At 39.9% G+C, this 20,764-nt stretch overlaps 1 protein-coding gene across 5 annotated transcripts in view; it reads left to right on the plus strand.

Moving 5' to 3' along the window:
• The window catches only part of DPP6 (dipeptidyl peptidase like 6), a 553,890-nt gene that overhangs the window by 481,844 nt on the left and 51,282 nt on the right, over window positions 1–20,764 (plus strand). For all 5 annotated transcript variants that reach the window (XM_048062457.2, XM_048062459.2, XM_048062455.2 and 2 more), the window contains exons 9-10: window positions 17,291–17,445; window positions 18,316–18,413. In XM_048062457.2, coding sequence (XP_047918414.1) covers window positions 17,291–17,445; window positions 18,316–18,413 — 253 coding nt within the window. The remainder of the gene's footprint in view (window positions 1–17,290; window positions 17,446–18,315; window positions 18,414–20,764) is intronic.

Below are 20,764 nucleotides of genomic sequence, written 5' to 3' on the forward strand. Positions count from 1 at the left end.
GTGAGTGGTTTTGTGTTTTTTTTTTTTTAACTTGAATTTTAATTCAAAACTCTAACTGTTGCATAAAAAAAAAAAAAAAAAAAAGATCATTGGAAAAGTGTGAAGAGTGCAGAAATTTAAAAAAAAAAATCTCTTTTAAAATGAGGTCATTTATAAGCCTTTATGAGTACAAAAATCCATCATTATGTTGCATCTCTTCTTGAAATTGTCTCTAAAGTCCCTGCATGCATTTTGATTTTTCTCAATTTTTTATAATAATGCTCAGATACTTCCCGGTGCTATCATGTTTATAAATATGTGCTTTACTGTCTCAAAAAGAACTTTTTAGAACATTCTGTATAGAATTATATTATATATATGTATATATATATATATATAAAGGGAAGTCTTCCAGTTTTCCCTAAATCAGGATTTGGGATTCACAAAAGTGTGTCAGCTTGTTCTTTCCCCCTGCCCAACTTTAGATCATAATTCCTCCTGGCACGACAACTGATTGCTGTAGAAATTATTAGGATTCAAGGGCATGATTTCACAGCCTGAGTCGGATGAGCTTTGCACAATCCCCGCTTAGATCAGATTAGCGCTGGCCCCTGAGCTGGCACGCAGCCGAGGAGATCCGGGGGAGCCTCTCCAGCATCACCCTCCTGGAGCAGGGGCTGCCAGCCACCTCACTCTCTTTCCATCCATAGATGTCTGTCCCCAAAGGTGCTCCATGGCAAGGCTCATTTCTTATATTTCAGTGTCACAAAACACTTTCTCTCATCTCTAATGTGTTTAACATCACTTGCATGTGGTTGTGCAGGTTTAAGCTTCATGTTAACCACAGCGGTCGCCTTTGTAAGAACAGCTCTTTTAGCACCCTCACGCTTGTAGCTAAAATACAAGAGTAAGATAAAATGAGCATCACGGATAATGCTCATCTGTATCTCTTGGTACGTGTCTAATTACGACCTTCACAGAAGCAATTATTCTCTCTTGATCTTAATGCCTTTTACAATCATCAATTAATAAAACTTCCCATTATGTCCTGGTAGAACAAGAGTTATCATCTTTTAGACACAGGCAAACTGAGGCAAAATTATTGACCTGGTTTTAGATGAGCCGAGAGAAATTAGGACACAAAACTGAGGTGAGAGTCTCACCTTGGCCCCCTAGATGCCAAAGAAAAGGCATGGCATAGCACAAAAACCCAGATCTGGCTGTTCTCTGCATGGTCCTGAGCTTGCCGCCAGCCCAGACTCCTAGCAGGTTCAGTGTCAGGACATGAGGGATGCCTGGATGGGAGAAAGATGTGTCTGTGTGTGTCACCACACAGGAAGGTTGCACCAGTCTAAGTGACTTCAACAGGGGTAGGAGCCTTTCCAACCCATGGGGCACCCTATGAGCTGGAGGAAAAATGCCTGGTGTTCAAGATGCCCCAGCTCTGCTGCACTGTTATTTCTGTTTTGCACAGCGGAGGGGCTGACAGGCTCTCACCTGACTTGCAAATCCCCCCAAAAAATAGGAGCAAATCACTTCAGGCCTTCCCTTTCTACTGATATGACTCACAAGCATTTGCCTCCTACATTAGTTTTGCTTTTCCTCCAAGTTGAGTCATTGTCTTGTATTTGATTTAACAACAATAGAAAAAAAAAAAAGAAAGAAAAAAAGAGAGAAAAAAAAAACTATCAGTTGCTACTGCATCAGACTAGATCAAAAGCAATTTTTTACAGGAGGCTTTCAAGATAGGCAGATTAAAGATTTGGGAAAATCGTAAGAAACAGAATGGAAGAAAAACAGCTCCTAAAAGCAAAACATTATGCTTTCATGCTATTGTGCTTTTAAAATTGAAGGCAACGGCCTGAAAACAGACAATGAAATAAATCCTACTTGATGGGAATTATCTGGAGATCGTTGTATTTATTGCATTTGTTTTGATTTTCCAGTCTCTGCCTCAGACTTTGCTCACAGAGATGACTTAAAAGATTCAATACCTCATTGTAAAAATTAAAGTTTGCTTGATTATTGAACTGACCTGTACTACCCTGGAGAATGTTCTGTATTATTCTGGAGTATCACGAGCAGGCTCGAGACCTTGAGAACAGGACAGGAGGGAAAAGCTGTGTCCTGAATTGCTTCAGGTGCTGTAGCTGGGGCTGTGCTGCCTCGCAGAGGCATGGCACGAAGCTGCAGCATGGTTTTGCTGCAGGGTTTTCAGGGGTCTATAAATCCCCATGATTTAGTGCTTCTTGCCCAGACTGTATTATGAACGATGACGCCTTGGAGGAATTATTTTCCAGCCAAATGTAGGTATGTTAGAATCCTTTCCTGTTTCTCTGCTCTTTTATCTACTACTTGGCACACAGAGCAACTGTGGAGATCCCATCATCTATTGAGGAGGATAAAAAAACAGGTGGGATGGGAGGCTCAGGAGGCTCAAGGAGGTGATGGAGTTATTGTCCAGTGGGCAGTGCTCTGGGGAATTTCCCTGGGAATTTAGACAGGTCCAGCAGTGAGGCTGCAGCTCTGGCTCATGGGCACCACAGATAAGCACCAGACCTGGAGCAGCTGTGGGAGAAGTTGTCATCCTTCTGCTTGCACTTCTTGAATGGCAAAGTGTTGAGACAAACAAGGGGTTTACTTCTGCCCAGTCATAGGCTCATGGTTCTTTTAAAAGGCCCTTTCTTGGCAGTGCTGAACTCAGCTAAAACTTTGTGTTATTTGAGTAAGAACTCCACAAGTATGGGATACCTCTTGTTTAAGAGCCTACCTCTGAATTTTAGCCACCTGATTTTGACCTTGTTGATTTGAACTGCATGCTTGCCTGGCAAATAGTGAACCACAGAGGTCTGGAATGTGTCAGAAATGCTTTTCAGTTTCAGTGCTTTTGTGAGCTTTAAAATGACGCAGGAAAGAATAATAATCCCAAAAAGGAGAAAAGATAACTTTCAGGGGGTTGTTCTGGCTCCCTTAGCAGAGAGCCTGTGGTGCCAGATGAGAGGTGGGAGTCGCAAGACAGAAAGGCAGACATAATAACAACTTTCTGCTAGTGTGAGCTGCCATTTGGAAGCGTTGTAGTACAGGATCTATCCATTACAGAGGCCCAAGATTCTCTTTAATGAGGAGATCATGCAGCACAACACTTCAGAATGACACCTCAGCCTGAAGGGAAGTTTCAGGAAGAGTGGAAAGTGAGTGGGATGGAAGAAAACATACCTCCAGTCTCCAACTTGGAGAATGCTTCTGAGCCTGCAGGGCAGCTAGACAAAAGGGGGGAGGTGGTAAGCAACAAACTGTTAGTGACGACTCAAGGAGTACCACCAGGTTGTATTTCAACACTGAGTCTTCAAAAGGGCTGCTGCAGATCCCAGCTGGGCCCCAGCCCTGGCCCAGCTCCTTTCCCTGGCAGAGGACAGTGACAACGTGATGGATGATGCTGCTCAGAGCACAAGTGCTACCCCTTAGGGTTAAAAAGCCAGCCAGCCAGCCAGCCAACCAACCAGCCAACCAACCTTTCTATTTCTGTCCCAAAACTGATGTTCTGAATGAGCTATTTGCTTGGACAGTATAGAAATTACAAACGCAAGTTCACCAAGTGCTTGGTAGTAAACAGCAGATCACAAAGTGTTCAACCTTGGTTCCAGCAAAGTAACATCTGTGGGCATCCAGAGATTGTTCCTGACCACCTCAGTACTTTCTTTGATCTGGACTTCTCCTCTAGAGAAAGTATGCACTTGAAAGCACAACAGAGATACGATTTGTAGGAGAAACTAGCCCTTTGCCTACAACACAGCATCTTAAACAAGAAGATCAAGAGTCACTTCTGTTCAAGTTCACCTCATTTTAAGTTTGTAGTTCACTTAGTGGAATAAGTGTGCTCTTTGCTGACCACTTGAAAATGGAAAGAAAGTACAAAAGAGTTATTTGGCTGCACAATTTTCCTGAGTAAATGTCTATTTTTGGTTTGAAGTGGAAAATAATAAATCATGTAGTGCTTTCACAGGTATAAAGGAAGTGGACTTGGCTCCTTCAAACACATAAATACTTGGTGGAAAAGCATAGCACTGTTACATTTCTTCCTATTACAATGAAAACCAAGAAATGGATCATTAGTATATATTACTGGATACATTATTTACACAACCTATGGACTTAAAATTGCTCTAAGCCAGTTCTCTGAGTACACAAGGCACAGAGAGATAATTTACAGGCAATTAGTCAAGAAGATGGTTGTGTTCATAGTGGTATATCATGGTTCCTTTGCCAGTTGGGGAATGTAGATGTGCAGATCAGAAACCAAACTTCCTGTTAGCATTTGTCAATGAAATGCTTTTCAAATTGAAAAATAATAAAGATCCTTTCCATGAAGTAACCATGCTTCAAGTATTTTCATATACTGGTGGAGTCCTGCTAAGCCTGATGAAGATGAGACCTCACCACTGATGTGCCCAAAACATCACTGAAATTTATGGCCACTGACTGAAGCACATGAAGGGAAGGACAGAGAGAGATCACTCTGAAGATGCCCGAAGAGTACAACACAGCACCCCTCTGTGATGGATGTTCCCCAAAACTGGTCTCTGCCCCCATGGGAGTGGGGCAGGATACTCACCTCGGGGGAAAATGTAGCTGGAAGCCATCGGTGGGAAATGGATGTTCAGCCAGCCCCAAGCTGCTCTGTCTTCCAGGGAAAAATTACTGTGAGAAGATGAAAGACATCCACGGAAGCCTCAGAAAGAAGAGGACAGTATATATTAAAAGTGCCATCTGTGAGGGTAACCCACATCCAAATATGCCAGGAATAACATGATTTAGAAAATAACTTTAGAAGAACAAGGAGTACAATTCAGCAATTCTGGTCCTGTTCAGCAAGGGCAATTATATTTTCTTTGCAGTTTCTTTGCAATTGGATAATGTTTGCCATTCAAACATTTTGAGGCATTTCAGGGTGGGTATTTTATAGGCTGGCAGTGAGAAAGCACCTGCTAAGCTGCTGCCTTCCTGAGGACCCTTAGGACCTCCTATGGCCTTGTTCTGCCTGGCGCTAAGCAAAAACCCCATGAAAACAGCCCCATCCATGAATACGTGCAGGGAGTAATGAGATACCAGTCAGCCATGATCTCAACACAGCAGCACTGCTAACATTGTGGATGGCACAGGAAAAATCATACCAGCAAAGGTGTTGCTATAATGAGGCTTTTCTATGTGGGAATTGTCCTTGATACTAAAACAGCAAGTGTTTAAAGGTAAAGGAGGCTACAAAGGGCCTTGGAAATGAAGATTAGTCTACACTAGATATAATGAGCTTTTAGGTAGATAAAAATGGAGCCATCTACCCTGCCAATAAATGTAGCAGATAAAGAGGGGAAATTGAAAGGTTTTTTTTGGTTTTGTTTTTGTTTTCCAAAGCCACCCTTAATCAGCAAAAAACAGCAGACAAAATTATCTTTGGTAGATGGGGATTTGTGGGGTATGGGTTGCATTTATTATCTGGTAGGTTATAAGCTTTATTATAATTTCCGGTATTTGCCTGCTACATCCAAAGGAACAATATGAGCTGGATCTAATGCATGTCATTTATAACTCTGTGCATGTCATTTATATGGTAATGGGGGAGTTTCCCCTCATCCCAAGTGATTTCTTCAAAATTCTACATGCTGGCTCTCACTGTACTTAGATGACTCCAGTGTAAATTAAAATGCACATTCATGATCTTTGAACAAAGCGGGCAAGGATAATTAGTAATTTGATACTGTTCTGTACAAAGCAGTTCAAAGTAATACTTATAATTTGCAGCTAATTAATCATTTTTTCCTTAAAATTCTTAATTGCCTTTCTATGATATTCGGTTTTAATAATTTTTTTTTCTATCAGTTTTGGATCCAATTATGCAGGCAATTTCTTCATGCTGTTGCTGTTCTTATGCATGACACTGTCTGTGTTTATATGTATATTTCTCTATGCATTTTGATCTATTTTTCTCAGAAATTTTACATGCTAGTTTATGGATGGGCTTAGTCACCTGAAATTAAAAAAGTTAAAATGATGAATTCAGTGTGTAACTATGAGAAGCAAGATACAACAGGGAATAGAAAAATTCAAATCAATACAACAAAATAAAAAATATCTAAACCTCCGGAATTGCATTGCTAGTATAAATAGTTAACCTCATCTGGTATTTAATTCACTATCCAATTAAAATTCTCATTAGGAGACTCTAATTATTGTAGCTTTAAAGGAAAACCAGCAGTCATTAGAGATACAAACTTTGGACTTTTTAAGGAAATTAATTTGTTCATAAATTTAAAAATAAAAATGCTGTTGAATAGTGAAACCTATGTTGGCATAGTGCCTATAAGGGGAAATGTGGCAAAGCTCCTTTAAAAACATCATGAATGTGTTAAACGTTACGCACAAAAAATCAACTGGATTTTGATTCTTTATCTCCACTGGAAAACTGGAAAAAGGTCATTCAGCCTTTGTCATTGACTGTCCAGCCCAGCGATGAGAGGAGCTGGAGATCTCTTCCCATTGGGCTGCCCCATATGCTGGAGTTAATAAAGGGGTCCTATATATTTTTTGGCTAACTTCTACAAAAGTATCTCATAGGCTTGCTGTAAACTTTGTTCAGCTATGCAGCCATGGTGACTGCACAAGATGGGTGGCTCTTGGTCCACAGAGCTCCTACTTGAAGCTGCAATGTGTCAGCCCTTGAAAGCCTTTATAACCTCTGCGCTTGGCAGATGTGAAGGGAAACACAACAACTTTCTTTCCACCTCTTCCACCTCATTAGAAGAGAAGGTGTTTCCCTAACCTGTCTTTCCTCGTCTGGGCATGTGCTCACTGTCTTAATATAAAAAGCTGTCAAGTGGTCACTGCAGGAATGTGCTTTGTTGCAGACTGATTTACGTTCTACCAGAATTTCCCTATCAGGCATTCTGCATACAGAGGACATTGGGTTTTATTTACCATCGACTTACTGAAGTAAGTTTCTGGGCTGAAGATGTTGATGAGAGTGACACAGGCTCAGTGCTCTTTCCCTGGGCTGTACCTGGAGCAGGGTACCATGACACTTTCCCTCTCGTAGTAGAGCAGCTGGGAACATCACCTGTCCCCAAAGCAGCTGTAACCAACTTCTGGGTGTTAGTTGGGCTTAATCTTAGGTCTGCAGCTCCCTGGAGAGAAATGGACTAATTCTGAGAAGTCCAAGGAAGGCCATCATGCAAGCTTTTGTTGATAGGGTTACAATAACTACATGGTAGTCTGCAGCTCAGAAATATTGGGAAAAAAAAAAGTTGTTTTTCCTCATAATAGAGATAAAAGAGGTTTCAATGGGTTGACATTATCATGCAGATACATTTGTCTTTTCTATTTGCTTACCTCAATCGATAGCAGAGGTCTCCTAAGACTTGCATGCAAGAGGAAGAAAACATATAGCAAGAGCATGGAGTGATTTTGTTAACGTTTTTTCCTTAACTAGAAGGGGTTCACACTGTTTCTTACGATGCCTACACCTCCTTCTATTTCCTTTTTCTTTTTCTTCAGCATTTTTACTGCTTGTTACGTGTCCAACACCATCGTGCAGCAGTGCATCCAAATGATTTCTAATTTTCACAGCATCATGAGAGGCCAGATTTGTTGGTGGGACTGGGATGTTCCCAAGAAAGATTTTGGAGATGGGGATTGTATGGGCCTGGAGAGCCCATGCTGTCAGGATTCCCTGCATATGCAGATTGGATTCAGCCAGAAACCAACCAATATTGGCCCTCATAGAGCCAGCATAACCAGATAGTTTCACTGATTTTAGAACTACTCATCTTTTCTGGAGTTCCTATTATATTACTATTGGATGTGACTACACACATTGTTGTTAGCAAGGAAGAATATAAGTAAGCACTTTGTTCATATACAAGTGTGTATCAATTATTTTATATGATTTTGTGACTTGTTTTGATACAATTTGTGCATAGTAACTGGAAAGGGTTTATCAGATCCGGTTCTCACTCTTTCTTGAAGAGTACTTTTTAGTGTTTTCTGCTTGCACATACAAATACCACTACTCAAAAACACAGTCAAACCACACTGATCCATCAGTGGTATAATGTTATTATATGCCATTGCCTTCATTAATAATAAGTTTCTGTTATTTAATAAGAGTATGGTGTTTTGTTTTGTTTTGTTTTCTGAAATATTGCTATAAGCTAATTCTGCTTCTGTTTTTATCCTGCGCTCATTTTGATTATTCCTGGGTAATTCTATTGATCTCAGTAGTTCCTCTAATTATACAGCACTGTAAAATTGGATTCATCCTCTGAGTCATTATTCAGCTAAATCTCCCAGTTAGCCAGACCCTGAATCACTGCTGAGGTTGAAGCCTCTGGGGATTTTTGCCATAGCAGGGCAATATAAACTCTGAGTGGGTTTTTAATGGCCGTTCAACGTCTGTAGCAGTTTACACTGGGTAAGGAGTTTGGAGCTCAACTAAGTTCAGTTAATGTGCTACAGTTCCCATTTTATAATGTAGAACCTTTTTTTGTAATATTAACAGGTTTATTAGCCCTCACGTAGGTGACTAGCAGAGTGAATAAATCATGCGAGGAATTCATGTGAAAGACAGCTTGCACAGGTACTGAAAGAAGTACATGGGGCTGAGGATCAAGTTCTTTAATAGCAATGTCAGGCTGTTCAGTCTTCTTATCTCTCATATTTCTTTATGAAACATTAAAAGAGATTGCTTTGGGGCACTTGTGTTCTTGAACTATTGCAATCCTCTAATGAATTTTTGATAGTCAAATTCAGAGGGTTTTGTGATCACTAACTTTCTTGATACGTCTGTAGCTATTGAAATTGAACCCTTGTGTCAAAGTTGGCTGTCCATCTTCTTGCTGTCATAAAACCCACAGATTAGCTGGGAAGAATCTGTAACTTTTAATTTAAAGGAAAGGTGTGGTGGAAGCTGCTTGAGCAGGTTTGAATAGAGTAATATTCAGCATATAATGAAAGCCTTGATTTGTCTCACTGCATTGCACAGATAAGCAAATTGTATTTCCAGCCATAGCAACCTGTTAAGTGGCAGGAAAAAGAAAAAAAAAAAATGGGGCTTGACTATAAGGAGCCCGACTACGTCCAGTCAATTGGGCAACATGAATTCTGTCTCGTTGAAGTCCTTACCCACTGAGGAGGTAAGAGACCTTGCAACGACCATTTACCCACAGCAACGAGTGCAGTGCAAATTGCTCAAGACTTTTGCCAGCTAAAGTTACTGTAGATTTAGTGCCTCCAGCACTAACAGGCTTCCATGGAGAGCTGACAACAGGCTGTGGGTTTATGCTTACGGCAGGTAATGGAAAAATACATTATTATGCATTAGTGACATACTGCAGTCTGCCACTGCGGACATGTTTTCTAGATGCATTTGCTCTTTGGAGTGAGTGTTAGAAATAGGAATATCTGACTATGTGATCTCTAAGTAATATTTCTACTTTCATAATTCCGTCCCCATTTTCATTATCTTCAGGCATCCTGACAGATTACAGACTTGCCTGTTTTGATGAAATGTCTGCATGCTGGTCTAGCCAGAATGGTTCAAGAGGGTTTTGCTGTGGCTGCGACTGACTCACACCAGGGAAGGAGGAAACATGCTAATTGTTAAGAGCTATTGTAAGCATAAACCTTGGATCCTTTTGAAAGCAAACAGCAAAGGATTGCTAATGATGGTGCACAGGAGAGAAAAAGCCAGAAGCATAAAGAAGGAAAAGTTATGAAAATAAAAGGGGGACATGGAGACAAGTCGGTGTTGTTCTGCTGTGGTGTATATCTCCCTTTATGTCTTGCAGTGCTTGCTGCAAAACTGGCTCCAAAACATTCATGTGCCTTCAGGATGGTATGGTAGTGTGTATGGAGTGTGGTCACCTTGCCTGCCTAGAGGGTCTGGAGTGGGGAGCAGACCTCTCAAGGCACTTGTGTGCATCTATTTTTTGTGTGTGCGTGTGTGTGTTTTTTTTGTTTGTTTGTTTTTTCAGCAAATCTATTTGTATGAATGACATGGACTTCAAATATTCATGATTTCTTAGTTATTACAACCTGACCTTCTGCATGCACTCTGCTGAATGCAAAGAGCTGCAGAGAAGTACCTGAGGTCAGAATCAGGGCTGTAAGAGATGCTGTCAGTGTTTTGAAGCCCCCAGGCTCTCAGCAGCAAAGAAGGTCTGGCAACTACTTATCAATAACCTTGTAAACATCACCCCGGTGCCCTGACTCACACAGGAACTACAGGATCCTTTGGTGAAAGGAACACAACAAATTAGAAGAATCAGCGGACCAGGAAAAACAACAACAACAAAACATTAAACAAGCAGTTTTGATGTGGTTGAGATGCCCTCCTGAAGTGTCCTCAGTGCTGCTCCTTGTCCTAAAGCCTGTCCTCAAAGAAACCATGGTGGGAACTGCAGATAGTTGGGACTGTGGATAAGGAGCCTGGATTTGAGTGGTCAGAAATTGGGCAACATCTGAGCACACGGAGGCAGAAAGCAGAGGATGAGCCCTCGCCCACTGCAGGTGGAGATGAGCTGCTCCTTCTTCCCAAGGGCACAGCTGAAGGCCCTGCATGTCCTCTGGCTTCCTTCCTGCTTGCTCAGACCAGGAAGGACGACACTTGCTGCATGCCCCGTCCACAGCACTGCGAGTCCTTGAGACCAGACGGCATCCCACGTCAGGCTGCATAACTGATTAGTAACATGGCCAGTTTGGGAGCTAAGATGGCAAATAAACCCCTCTTCTGCCTGTCCCTTCTCAACCAGGAGGAGACCAGAGGAAAAGCTAACATCTCACCAGAGCGTTCTGCGAGGAACACAGGGCTGCAAGGCTGCGCGAGCAGAAAACAACATGTGTTCAAGCAATTAAGCTGCATGACTAAGGGGAAATTAATGACACTTGCAGCCCACACCTTCCCCGTGCTTGAGGAGATGCAAATCTGGCTGGGCTCCTTTCCCCGAGATGGGGGGCTGCCATGTTCCCGCTGCTGCTGAACACATGGGAGCACCTCGACTGTGTGATGCTGCTGCCATCGGGTGGTGACATTTTGGGATCAAGGATTTTATGTTAAAATGTGTTCTTTAAAGCATGTCTTCAAATCCCACAGCGGAAATTAATAGTTTATCTTTACATAAGCCCATTGCCTGTCACAGCAGAGGAGGCTGTGTGTTTTGGGAAGGAATAAGGAGTCATTGGGATGAGCACGGCACTCAGTTTTCCTTAAGGATCTCTTTGATGATGACACGAATACCTTAAGAATATTTGTTGCCTGCATACAGGAACCATGAGATTGGGTTGAAACTGGATTTTGGAGTGTTATTTCTTCTCCTTTTTTATTTTTTTATTTTTATTTTTTATTTGTAACCTCCACCTCTTTCCAAAAGGGCATAGAGCTGTTTAGTGATCCTGAAAAATGACTTTTTTTCATCTGACTCGATTACACAACTCTAAAACAGTATTAATCCCACTGAAATCGATAGTGCTGCAGGGCTATTGCTGACATCAGCATAAAATATCGCCAACACAGGAAAATGTAGATTGGATATAAAACAGTAATATAAAAAAGAATAATACAAAACAAGTAATATAAAACAGAATTTTATTCTATTTGAGTACACATAACTACTTTACACCCATTTTATACACATTAAAGTGACTTAATGGAAGACATTGTAGAGCTGCACTACAGCAACTGAGAGAAAATTTGGTTTGCATATGTGCAAAAGATGTCATGGTGGTCTTCTGAAGCTACCCCTGAAGCACAAGTCAGGGAAGGACAGTACAAACTTTCCATAACCAGGTAAAAATACCTGCTGTCAAACTACAAAATAGTAATCGATTTGGACGCATGGTTGGTGGTTTGAGATGATCTAATAATTGATTTTAAAACAAATGGTAGCTGTCAAATAGGCATGTGTATTTATGTGATGTTTCTCTGAGAACCCTTGGGGTTTCGCTATCTCAGAAGTCTTTGTTTCCTCCGTTCCTACACCCCCTTTTGGTTCTCTGATCTCTCTTCCTCTTATCTTCTTTTGATGCTTCCTACTGTTTTCTTTTCTAATGTAAGCCTTGGCCTTTGTGCTAGGCTTTAATTTCATTTTGTTTAAGATTCCTTTTCATTAACAGTTTTAATAAAACAGTAAAATGCCTTCAGCACACCAAATCCTAAATGATCTGAGCATCATCTACTATACATTGCACAAACAAAACTACTGATTCTGCTCCCTGGAATCACTGTGCTTTGCCACATCAGCAATAAATAACATACAAATTGGAAGTTCCCTCTGACAGACTAAATCTTATGTAGTTCTTTATGTAAAAGTTAAAGTACTATGAAATTAATGTATCTATTAGCAGCCAGCTAGATGTGCTTAAATGTGTGTGTATCTGTGTGTACATCTACTCAGAGGAGAATCAAACTGTATTCTGTCTTTGTTGTCTTCTGTGGGCACAACATTAAGAATATTGTTTTGATTTCCTACTGAAGAAAAAGGTTTAATGTCTGGAGCAAGAAAATAATTCTAATTGTATGAAAGTAATTGATTTATTTAATAGTAAAGCCTCTTTGTGTCTCTACGCACTATACCCTTTTTTGACCTTTAGAGATGCAGAAAGCCTCTATTTCCTAGATGCAGTTAAGAAAAGCCTTTCTGCTTAGTCTCCAAGGACACCTCCTCAATGGTTACTTTTCTGAAGTTAATGATACTGCAATTGGTCACTGCAGCTCATCGGTGTAACACAAGGGGCTTTGCCAAAAGTGGACACACCATTCAGACTACGGAGTTCGCTTGTTTGTCTGCAGCACTGATCTATGGGAAAGCCATTTTTCTCTTTGAAGAGAAAAGGTTACTTTCTTTGTATTCACTATAACATTTTTTCCTGGCCATTCTTACTGGTAGACGTGAGCAGCCAAAGACTGAAAAGTGGTGTCTTCAGCTGGTTTTGTCTTGCATGGAAATTGGACTATTGATGCTTGTGATATGCATAGCCTCAGTGGGTGAATTATACAGATAATAAACTCAGACTCTGTTGACTATGACAACAGAAAAAAAAAAAAAAAGAAAAAAAACCACACTTTAGAATTATTCCTTTTTTTTTTTTTCTCCATTTTTTCTCCTGATGCTGCATTTATTCTTTTTTTTTTTTTTTTTTTTTGGAAGTGACAGAAAGGAGTTGCAACAGCAACTGTCAGAGGACTGGGCTAGCCAAGCCCAGTCTCCTTCTGCAAGTCTCTGTTCCATTTAACTCACAGTTGGAAATTGCAAGTCATTCATAATGACTTTGTAAATTGTAAAAAAAAAAAAAAAAAAAAAAAACCTAAGTCGCTGATGGATTTCCCATTTAGCCATTCATGAAGGCTTCATCCTTTCACTGACAGCAAGCAAGAACTTGGCCACCTTCAGCAGAATCACAAGTATGACTCAGGACTGGCAGAGGCTGTGGAAATAGTTAGATTTTTAGAAACTTGTGAAGAAATGCATTTCTTGCCCCTCATGGCCGCAATGCTTCTGTGCACTTATTAACAAGATGGAGCTCAGCTGGTTGAGAACTCTGAATAAGCCTGGGAAGCAGATTTATCACAGAAATGTCTGTAGAGATAGCTCAATGGCAGATTATGTTATACAACATTAAAACCACCTGCACAGATTTCCAAATGTCGTTCACACAACAGGTTTTACCCAGAATCTGGTGATTGCCACTGAGGTTGCAGAAGATAAAGCCCTGATGCTCTTGTCTCCTCTTCTTTAAGAAATTGGTTGCCTAAAGTAACATACAAGTCTCCGATTTCATTGGTCTTGCAAGTACCGCTGGCATAAATTCAAGCTTGAAAGAAGCAGACAGACACTTCCTTTCCTTTTACGTGCATGCTGGGTTAGTTTTGGCTGAGACACCTGCTAGAAATATCCATCCAACTGCTGCGCAGTCCATCCAGGGCTTGCCCATAAGGTACCATTGCTAAGTGCTACATCCGAACCCAATTTCATCACGTCTTGTTACTTGCCAGCCAAGAAGCACAGTGAGGGACTGCTGCTCTCTGCTTTCTGGCGATGAGCAGGGAAGCATCTATCAGGAAATATGTTCTTCTGAGGAGATGGCATTCCTGACACGGGCAGCCCGACCCACTCTAGATGCTCTTCAGGTCCCTGCACCAAAGACTAGCAGCTACGTAATGCAACCTTTAATCCAACTCTAACAAGATTCCTCTCTTCACATCTCTGCTGTTGCCTCCATATTTTTTTTTCATCTTTCTCATCCAGCGATATTAAAGTCTTGAAAAGGGATATATACCCACCTGTCAGTGAATAGACTCTAGCCCGGGACTTCAAATGCTCATCCTGAGGTCTGTTATCTCAGGAAACCCTTTGTTTCACACACCTTTGAAATGGCCATTTGGTTGAGTCTTATTCAGCTGGAATAGGGGTTAAAATACACATCCTGTAATGCTCAGTAAGCATAAGCTATTGCTGGGATCCCATGTGAAGGCCATTTCTAAAGCAGTTTTGATTTCTGCCTGAACCAGTCAGTTAGTGCATGCCTTGCTAGGAGAAAACAAAGGATTGACCTCACCTGTGGCACTTTATTATACAAGGCTTGCCTACTTGGACTGCCACCTTCCTCAGCCGCAGACAGAAATGCCCCACGTCAAGCTGTCCCATCCTGTTCCTGTGTTTCACTGGATTACCAGCTGGCTAATATTTGTCTCCCACCAAGGATTCACAACTTATAACCAAGGTCATCGCGCTGTTTCAGAACGGTTCGATGTTGAATGGGGTAACATAGAATAAGCACTGACTTGCTTCAGGAGCTGTGCTTGAACCTGGACAGGCAAAGAGGTGGAAAAAAAGGAGCAAAGAGCCACCGGCAGCTGGTTGAGGAATCTCCACACCTCAAATCATTCCTACATCATGTAGCACCTAGCGACTGCAAGCTTTAAAGTAGAGAGCAAGAGTTTTGTTCAATATATCCTCTTAGCTAGGAGGTTGTGAGGTATATGTGGAGGGGGATGTTTAATGAGAACCTGGTTTCTTACAGATGTGAAGTGGGATCTGAAGTGACAGAGAAAGACCCTGGGGTCTTTCTGATTTTCTGATTGTGCGGTAAATACAAGCACAAAGAATAAAGTGTCCCCAAAAATAAATTGTCTGCAAATTATGTTCTGCTTTCAGCTGAAACTTTCTGACACAATCGTATTTCAGAAGAATGCTCACTGGTTTGCTAAAGCTAACTGATCTCTCTAATAATGGCAAGGTCCTGGCTTTCTTTCAAAGCAAAGGTTCACACTATTAAATCTCATTAACAGAGGACTACAAAACCTGCGCTAAAACCTTTCTTGGCATGTGACCTTCAGCAGACCTGCTTCATTAAGCCTGAGATCCCTGAGAAAATGTTTGCTGAATAAAGTCATTCTTAATTAATGTTAAAATGTCAAGAATTCATCTGCCACCCATTTTTACCTTTTCCGTTATACTTTTAATTATGACCTTAATCAGGTAGCAACATAAAAGTCAAGAACAGCATCTTTTAAATGTACACACAACAGGCAGGACAATGCAGCAAAAGAAATCTACCAGAGAGATACTTTCCCATGTGGTATTTGCAACTTCCTAGACATCCTTCTGAACCCTCATTTAGATGTTGCCACTAAGTACTGATTAATTAATTAATTAATTGTAGAAAGCATAAGTATTGATGGTGATTTTCCCTTGCACCTTTCCTAGTGTTACCTTGAATGCTATCTCAAACCCAATGTAAGTCTGGAGTAACAAAGATTACTCCATTTGATCTATGACAAATCTCATTGTCTATCTATTCTCCAAGGAGATCCATCCAAGATTTTATATTAAAAATAATAATAAAATAAAATGAAGTAAAATTAAATTAAGTTAAATTCAATTAAATTAAAATGCAATAAAATATCTTTGGTGAATTTCTGCTCTTCAGACCAGATGGGCATTTTGGTTGGACCAAGAAGTTATCATGGAGTGGTATGAAAACACGGTGGGTCCAAACTCTGAAAATCCTCATTCATTTCTCCAATGACCAGTGATGATAACAAAAGTTGGAGCTGCCCGGACCTGTACAGTTGGATGTCAGTGGTGAAAGCTCAGAAACACTCTGCAGCCTCTTTTAATTCTTATTTTCACATTAAAGTAACGGCACCTGTCTTCCTGCCCATCAATCTGTACAGCATATGCAAGCCCTTCTGCTCTGGTTTAAATAGGAATGACTCATATGATATTAAGCCTCTTAATGAAAATGGATTACATTATTGCCTTTTGCAAAATAGGAGGTTTAAAAAGCCAAGTTAGTGTCTTCCAAATGTCAGTAACTGGAGACACTTTGGACAAAGAGTGAATTTTATAGCTTTTCTGAATATCTATAAGCTGGTCATCTTTGCAATGAAGCATATTAAATGATAAGAGAAAGTATTAGAAATTAAAAGTCCTTTGAATTTATATTAAATGAGAATTAGGTTCTGCCAGACTTCAAAATTGCTTCTTATGATTGCAAACTTGTTTTCCACTTACATACTTGAACTCTGACATGTTTGTATTGTCATCTTTCCAAGTACTTTGTCAACACCAACCACACCTCTGACCCTGGCTACTTATGGAATATTGCATTGCAAAAATGATTTTTAAATGAAATAGGGATAAAGTTCAATACGGCAACCAGGCCACAGACTCTAAGGAAAAGTGTTACAAAGTTCCAACATGGCATAATTTATAGAAAATTGGTATTTTTGTTTATTTCCAACTGGCAACTTCAATTTCATCTGAAGCACTTGTACCTATGTATAAAGGCTGGTTGAATCCATTGATATGTGTCTAGTATGACTGTAAAGTATTTATGGAGGAGAATTAAACCTCAGCCACTGCAGTATTTCCACGGGGTATAACAGCCCCAAGGGAGCCTTGCTTTTGCTGTCATCAGCCAGGTAGGAACCCAAAACCTGTATGTTCTTATACCCAAGCACAGGACACATAGTAGGAACAGGAGGGCCCTTTGTTCTTTCATGAATAATTTGATGTTTCTCGAGCAATACAATTATGCTTAATAACCTATATATTCAGAGTAATTGTTATCAGTTGTGTTCATTTGTGCATATGGCGTAATTTAATAAACATTTTAATTGATATTCCTGTGACATCTTCCCTGTGCTGTGATTAGACTGGGATTTTTATATCTACATTATTTTCATTTCTTGATAACTAGTAATTTACATCTAATAGTCTTTTCTTTTCCTCTCCTTTTTTTTTTTTTTTTTTTTTTTTAGAGGAGATCTTGAAGACACATATTGCTCATTGGTGGTCTCCTGATGGCACCAGGTTAGCATATGCAACAATTAATGCCTCCAGAGTCCCCACCATGGAGATCCCAGTATACACTGGCAGCCTTTACCCTACTGTCAAAATGTATCATTATCCAAAGGTAAGGGAAAAATATGGATAACAGTCCTGCTGTTCTAGTTCAGAAAATAAATAAATAAATAAATAAATAAATAAATAAATAAATAAATAAATAAATATTTTTTTCCTTGGTAGGCTCAGAGAGGAGACTGTATAATAGTACATATTCATAAGCAATGAAAATAAACAGATCTAAAAAAAGATCAGCAGTTCATCAGTAAATGATCTTCATTGTTCTTTAGCTGTATTTGTAGAACTGCAGTTTTCTGATTCAAGCGTTAGTCATTCCAAATATAATTAAAATTTTTTTTTTTCAATTCTTGCTTTGTACCTGAACAAAAGCAATTGTGCTTCCATGCTAGATAGGAGTTAACGATGTCTAAGAGTTTGCAAGCAAGCCTTACTACACTTAGGTTCATGACTTATATGCAGGTTTTTTTTGAAAGTAACAGTGACCCAACAGGTCATGTCCTTTCCTACAATACACAAGGAATCCATATTTTACTACGTTTATCATTAACTTGTTAGACAACCTTTTTAACGAACAAATAAAAAAAAATGGAAATGTTTATAGTCACCAGGAAAAGTAGTATCTTTTACCAAGAATAGACAAATGTTAATTAAAATTTCCCCTTTATTCTCCTTAACGAGCTTTGCACACCTCTGTGCTGCACCACTGCCATTGCATCTTCCCTGAGAATGGCCTCATACAAAGGGAGTGCATTTTATGATCCTTCGGCTTGTCATAAATCAAAACCAGTCTGTGTTGTATATTTTGTTTTGTTTTGTTTTGTTTTGTTTTATTTTATTTATTTTATTTTATTTTAATAATATTATCTTATTTTATCTTACTTTATCTTATTTTACCTTATTTTATCTTATTGAAATCCAGGCTGGAATGGAAAACCCAACTATTTCCTTGCATGTGATTGGTCTGAATGGACCTACCCACGACCTGGAAATGACTCCCCCAGATGATCAAAGAATGAGGTAGGTACTTTCTGGTGCTGGGATGCCTGGCACCAATTCTGTCAGGGTTTTATATCAGATGCTTCCTTTTTTTTTGAGATCATTTTACATTCACTTTCTTTGCCACTGCTACAGAGTTTCACCTTGGGTAAATCTGGTTAAAAAATTTCACGTATTTTTTCTTCTTACATGTATTTTTCTTGAACACTGTTAGCTTTTTACTCAAAATTGCTGTGACCCAATCTAACTTCAGAGTAGAGTTATTTCCAGAGTGCTCAGCAAAATGTCCCAAAATCCATAAGAACACTTTCATTTCACATGTAATCACTGGCATTGTAAAGGGATTATGGTCTGCAGCCTGTACAGAAGACCACGAAGCAGAAACAGGGCAGATCTCTAACCCAGAAAACATGAGCTCGTTGCTTTTTGACTTGAGCATTGGAATGAAACCAGAAGGACATTCTGCAAATACTTCCTAGTATTCGTTAAAAATGAATAAATAAGAAAGCTTTTGCTGTTTTTAAGGCAAATATATTTGAGAAGTTTGACTGCAATTCAGCCAACCACTTTGCCACCCATTTTTAAATAAGCAAGCGCTTTGTCCTGTTTGCATTCAGCAAGAGCTGAAAAGTTTGGCTTGGACTTTGGCCCGTGGTCAAAGCTGGAGGTACATTTATGGGTCAGCAAACACTTGTAAGGAGCATCACATTGTTCCAGCCTTCTCTCGGGAGAGAAAAAGCTTTAGTCAAAGCCTGGCAGACCTACCTGCAAAGCTCGTGCATTGGGTCCAAGTCTGGATTTCAGTAACTTTGATTTACACTTGAAATAGGTTTCCAGCACGCTGAGAGAAACCAGACTCTGCTTCTTCATGTAAATTATCCACAGAGGCCCAACCACACAGCATTATAATGCTTTCCATGCACGTCCAACATAGCACTGCAAGGTTTTCATTCCCAGCACATCACTGGTTCACGTGGCAGCATCCAAGCATGCTCACCTTTCCTGACTGCTTGCTAAGTTAGGCTGCTGGATCCCCGATTCCAGTGCCAAGAGAATTACCGGTACAGCACTGAGCTAATGAAACAGGGCAGGGGAAGGTGCTGGGGTGATCTTCCTTAGGCATAATAGGTACATAAGGCCTGTGCCTGATAGCTGTGCACAGGCTGGGTAGTCATCTAATGAGAAGATGCTAAACCAGTGGGATCACTTACTGTGGAAATTACCTTTCTTAGCGTTAAAGCTAATGTCAGCCCCACAACGTAATAATTCTGAAAGGCTCCAATTCAAACCCAATTATGCAACAAATGCTGTCTGCCCCGTGAACAAGCCAAATGGGCAGAACTGCAGTTGTCTTTCAGAAAACCAGCTTCAGGTCTGCATGCGGCAGGCAGTGATGCCAGCTCTTGGTACCCAAACCCCAGGATCAAAACTGCAGCTCCTGGACAATATCATTTTCCTGCTCCTAGCACACTCCATAAACAGAGACTCAGAAATGCTTTAATTAGAGTAATAACTTGAGGCTGCAGGATCCAAGCGTTGCTAATAAATTTGTGCTATGTGGCTATGGGTGGCTGTAATTTCTTCGGTAGCAATCAATACTGTAAAATGATGCAAAATATATCATAATTAATTAGTCTCTTTATATTTCATCAAAAACATGGCAATTTCCATACCTGAGGCATGATATAAGTAGAGCTGCTAGAACAACAGGGGTATTTTCATTATGCATATGTTTTCCAAAATGAGAGGATTAGTGTGATAATGTTTCATTAAATAGACAAGAGAGATGCACCGAACAGCTAGTTACAGAAAGGAGTACCAAAGGTTCAGGGGAAGCTGAAAATAAGGCTCTGCAAGCAGAGTGGTCCTATATGGAGCATTTCAGTGTGCCCCATCTGTTCATGCAGAGGATGTATGGACAGAGCAACCAGATATGTGATATAAGATATATGGACAGAGCTTGGTGCTTATTTTATCTGCAGCAAAGAATTTTAGTACAATTAATAATTGTAAGAATAAAGTGGAAATAAGCCACTTTTTTTTTCTTTTCTTGTAGAATTAAAGAAAGATTTTTTTCCACAAATTTGGGATAATTATATATATATATATTAAAAAAAAATGATGATGGGAAGCAAATTTGGGGATAAAAAGACACCCTTTCAAAATTATTTTCCTTTTTAAAAATCTATCATTATATTCATTTTTGCCAGATTTTCTGCAATGTCATTCTTTGCTGTGAGAAAATGAAAGTGGAGGAAGGGAGAAAAGTTGCAGAAAAAAAAGAACATATTCTGACATGTAATGTCTGAAAGTCATTTTTATCTTGATGAAAAACACCGGACCCATAACAATAAATTGCTACATCAGCAGGT

This window comes from Anser cygnoides, chromosome 2 (assembly GCF_040182565.1).
Source record: "Anser cygnoides isolate HZ-2024a breed goose chromosome 2, Taihu_goose_T2T_genome, whole genome shotgun sequence".
Taxonomy (NCBI): Eukaryota; Metazoa; Chordata; class Aves; order Anseriformes; family Anatidae; genus Anser; species Anser cygnoides.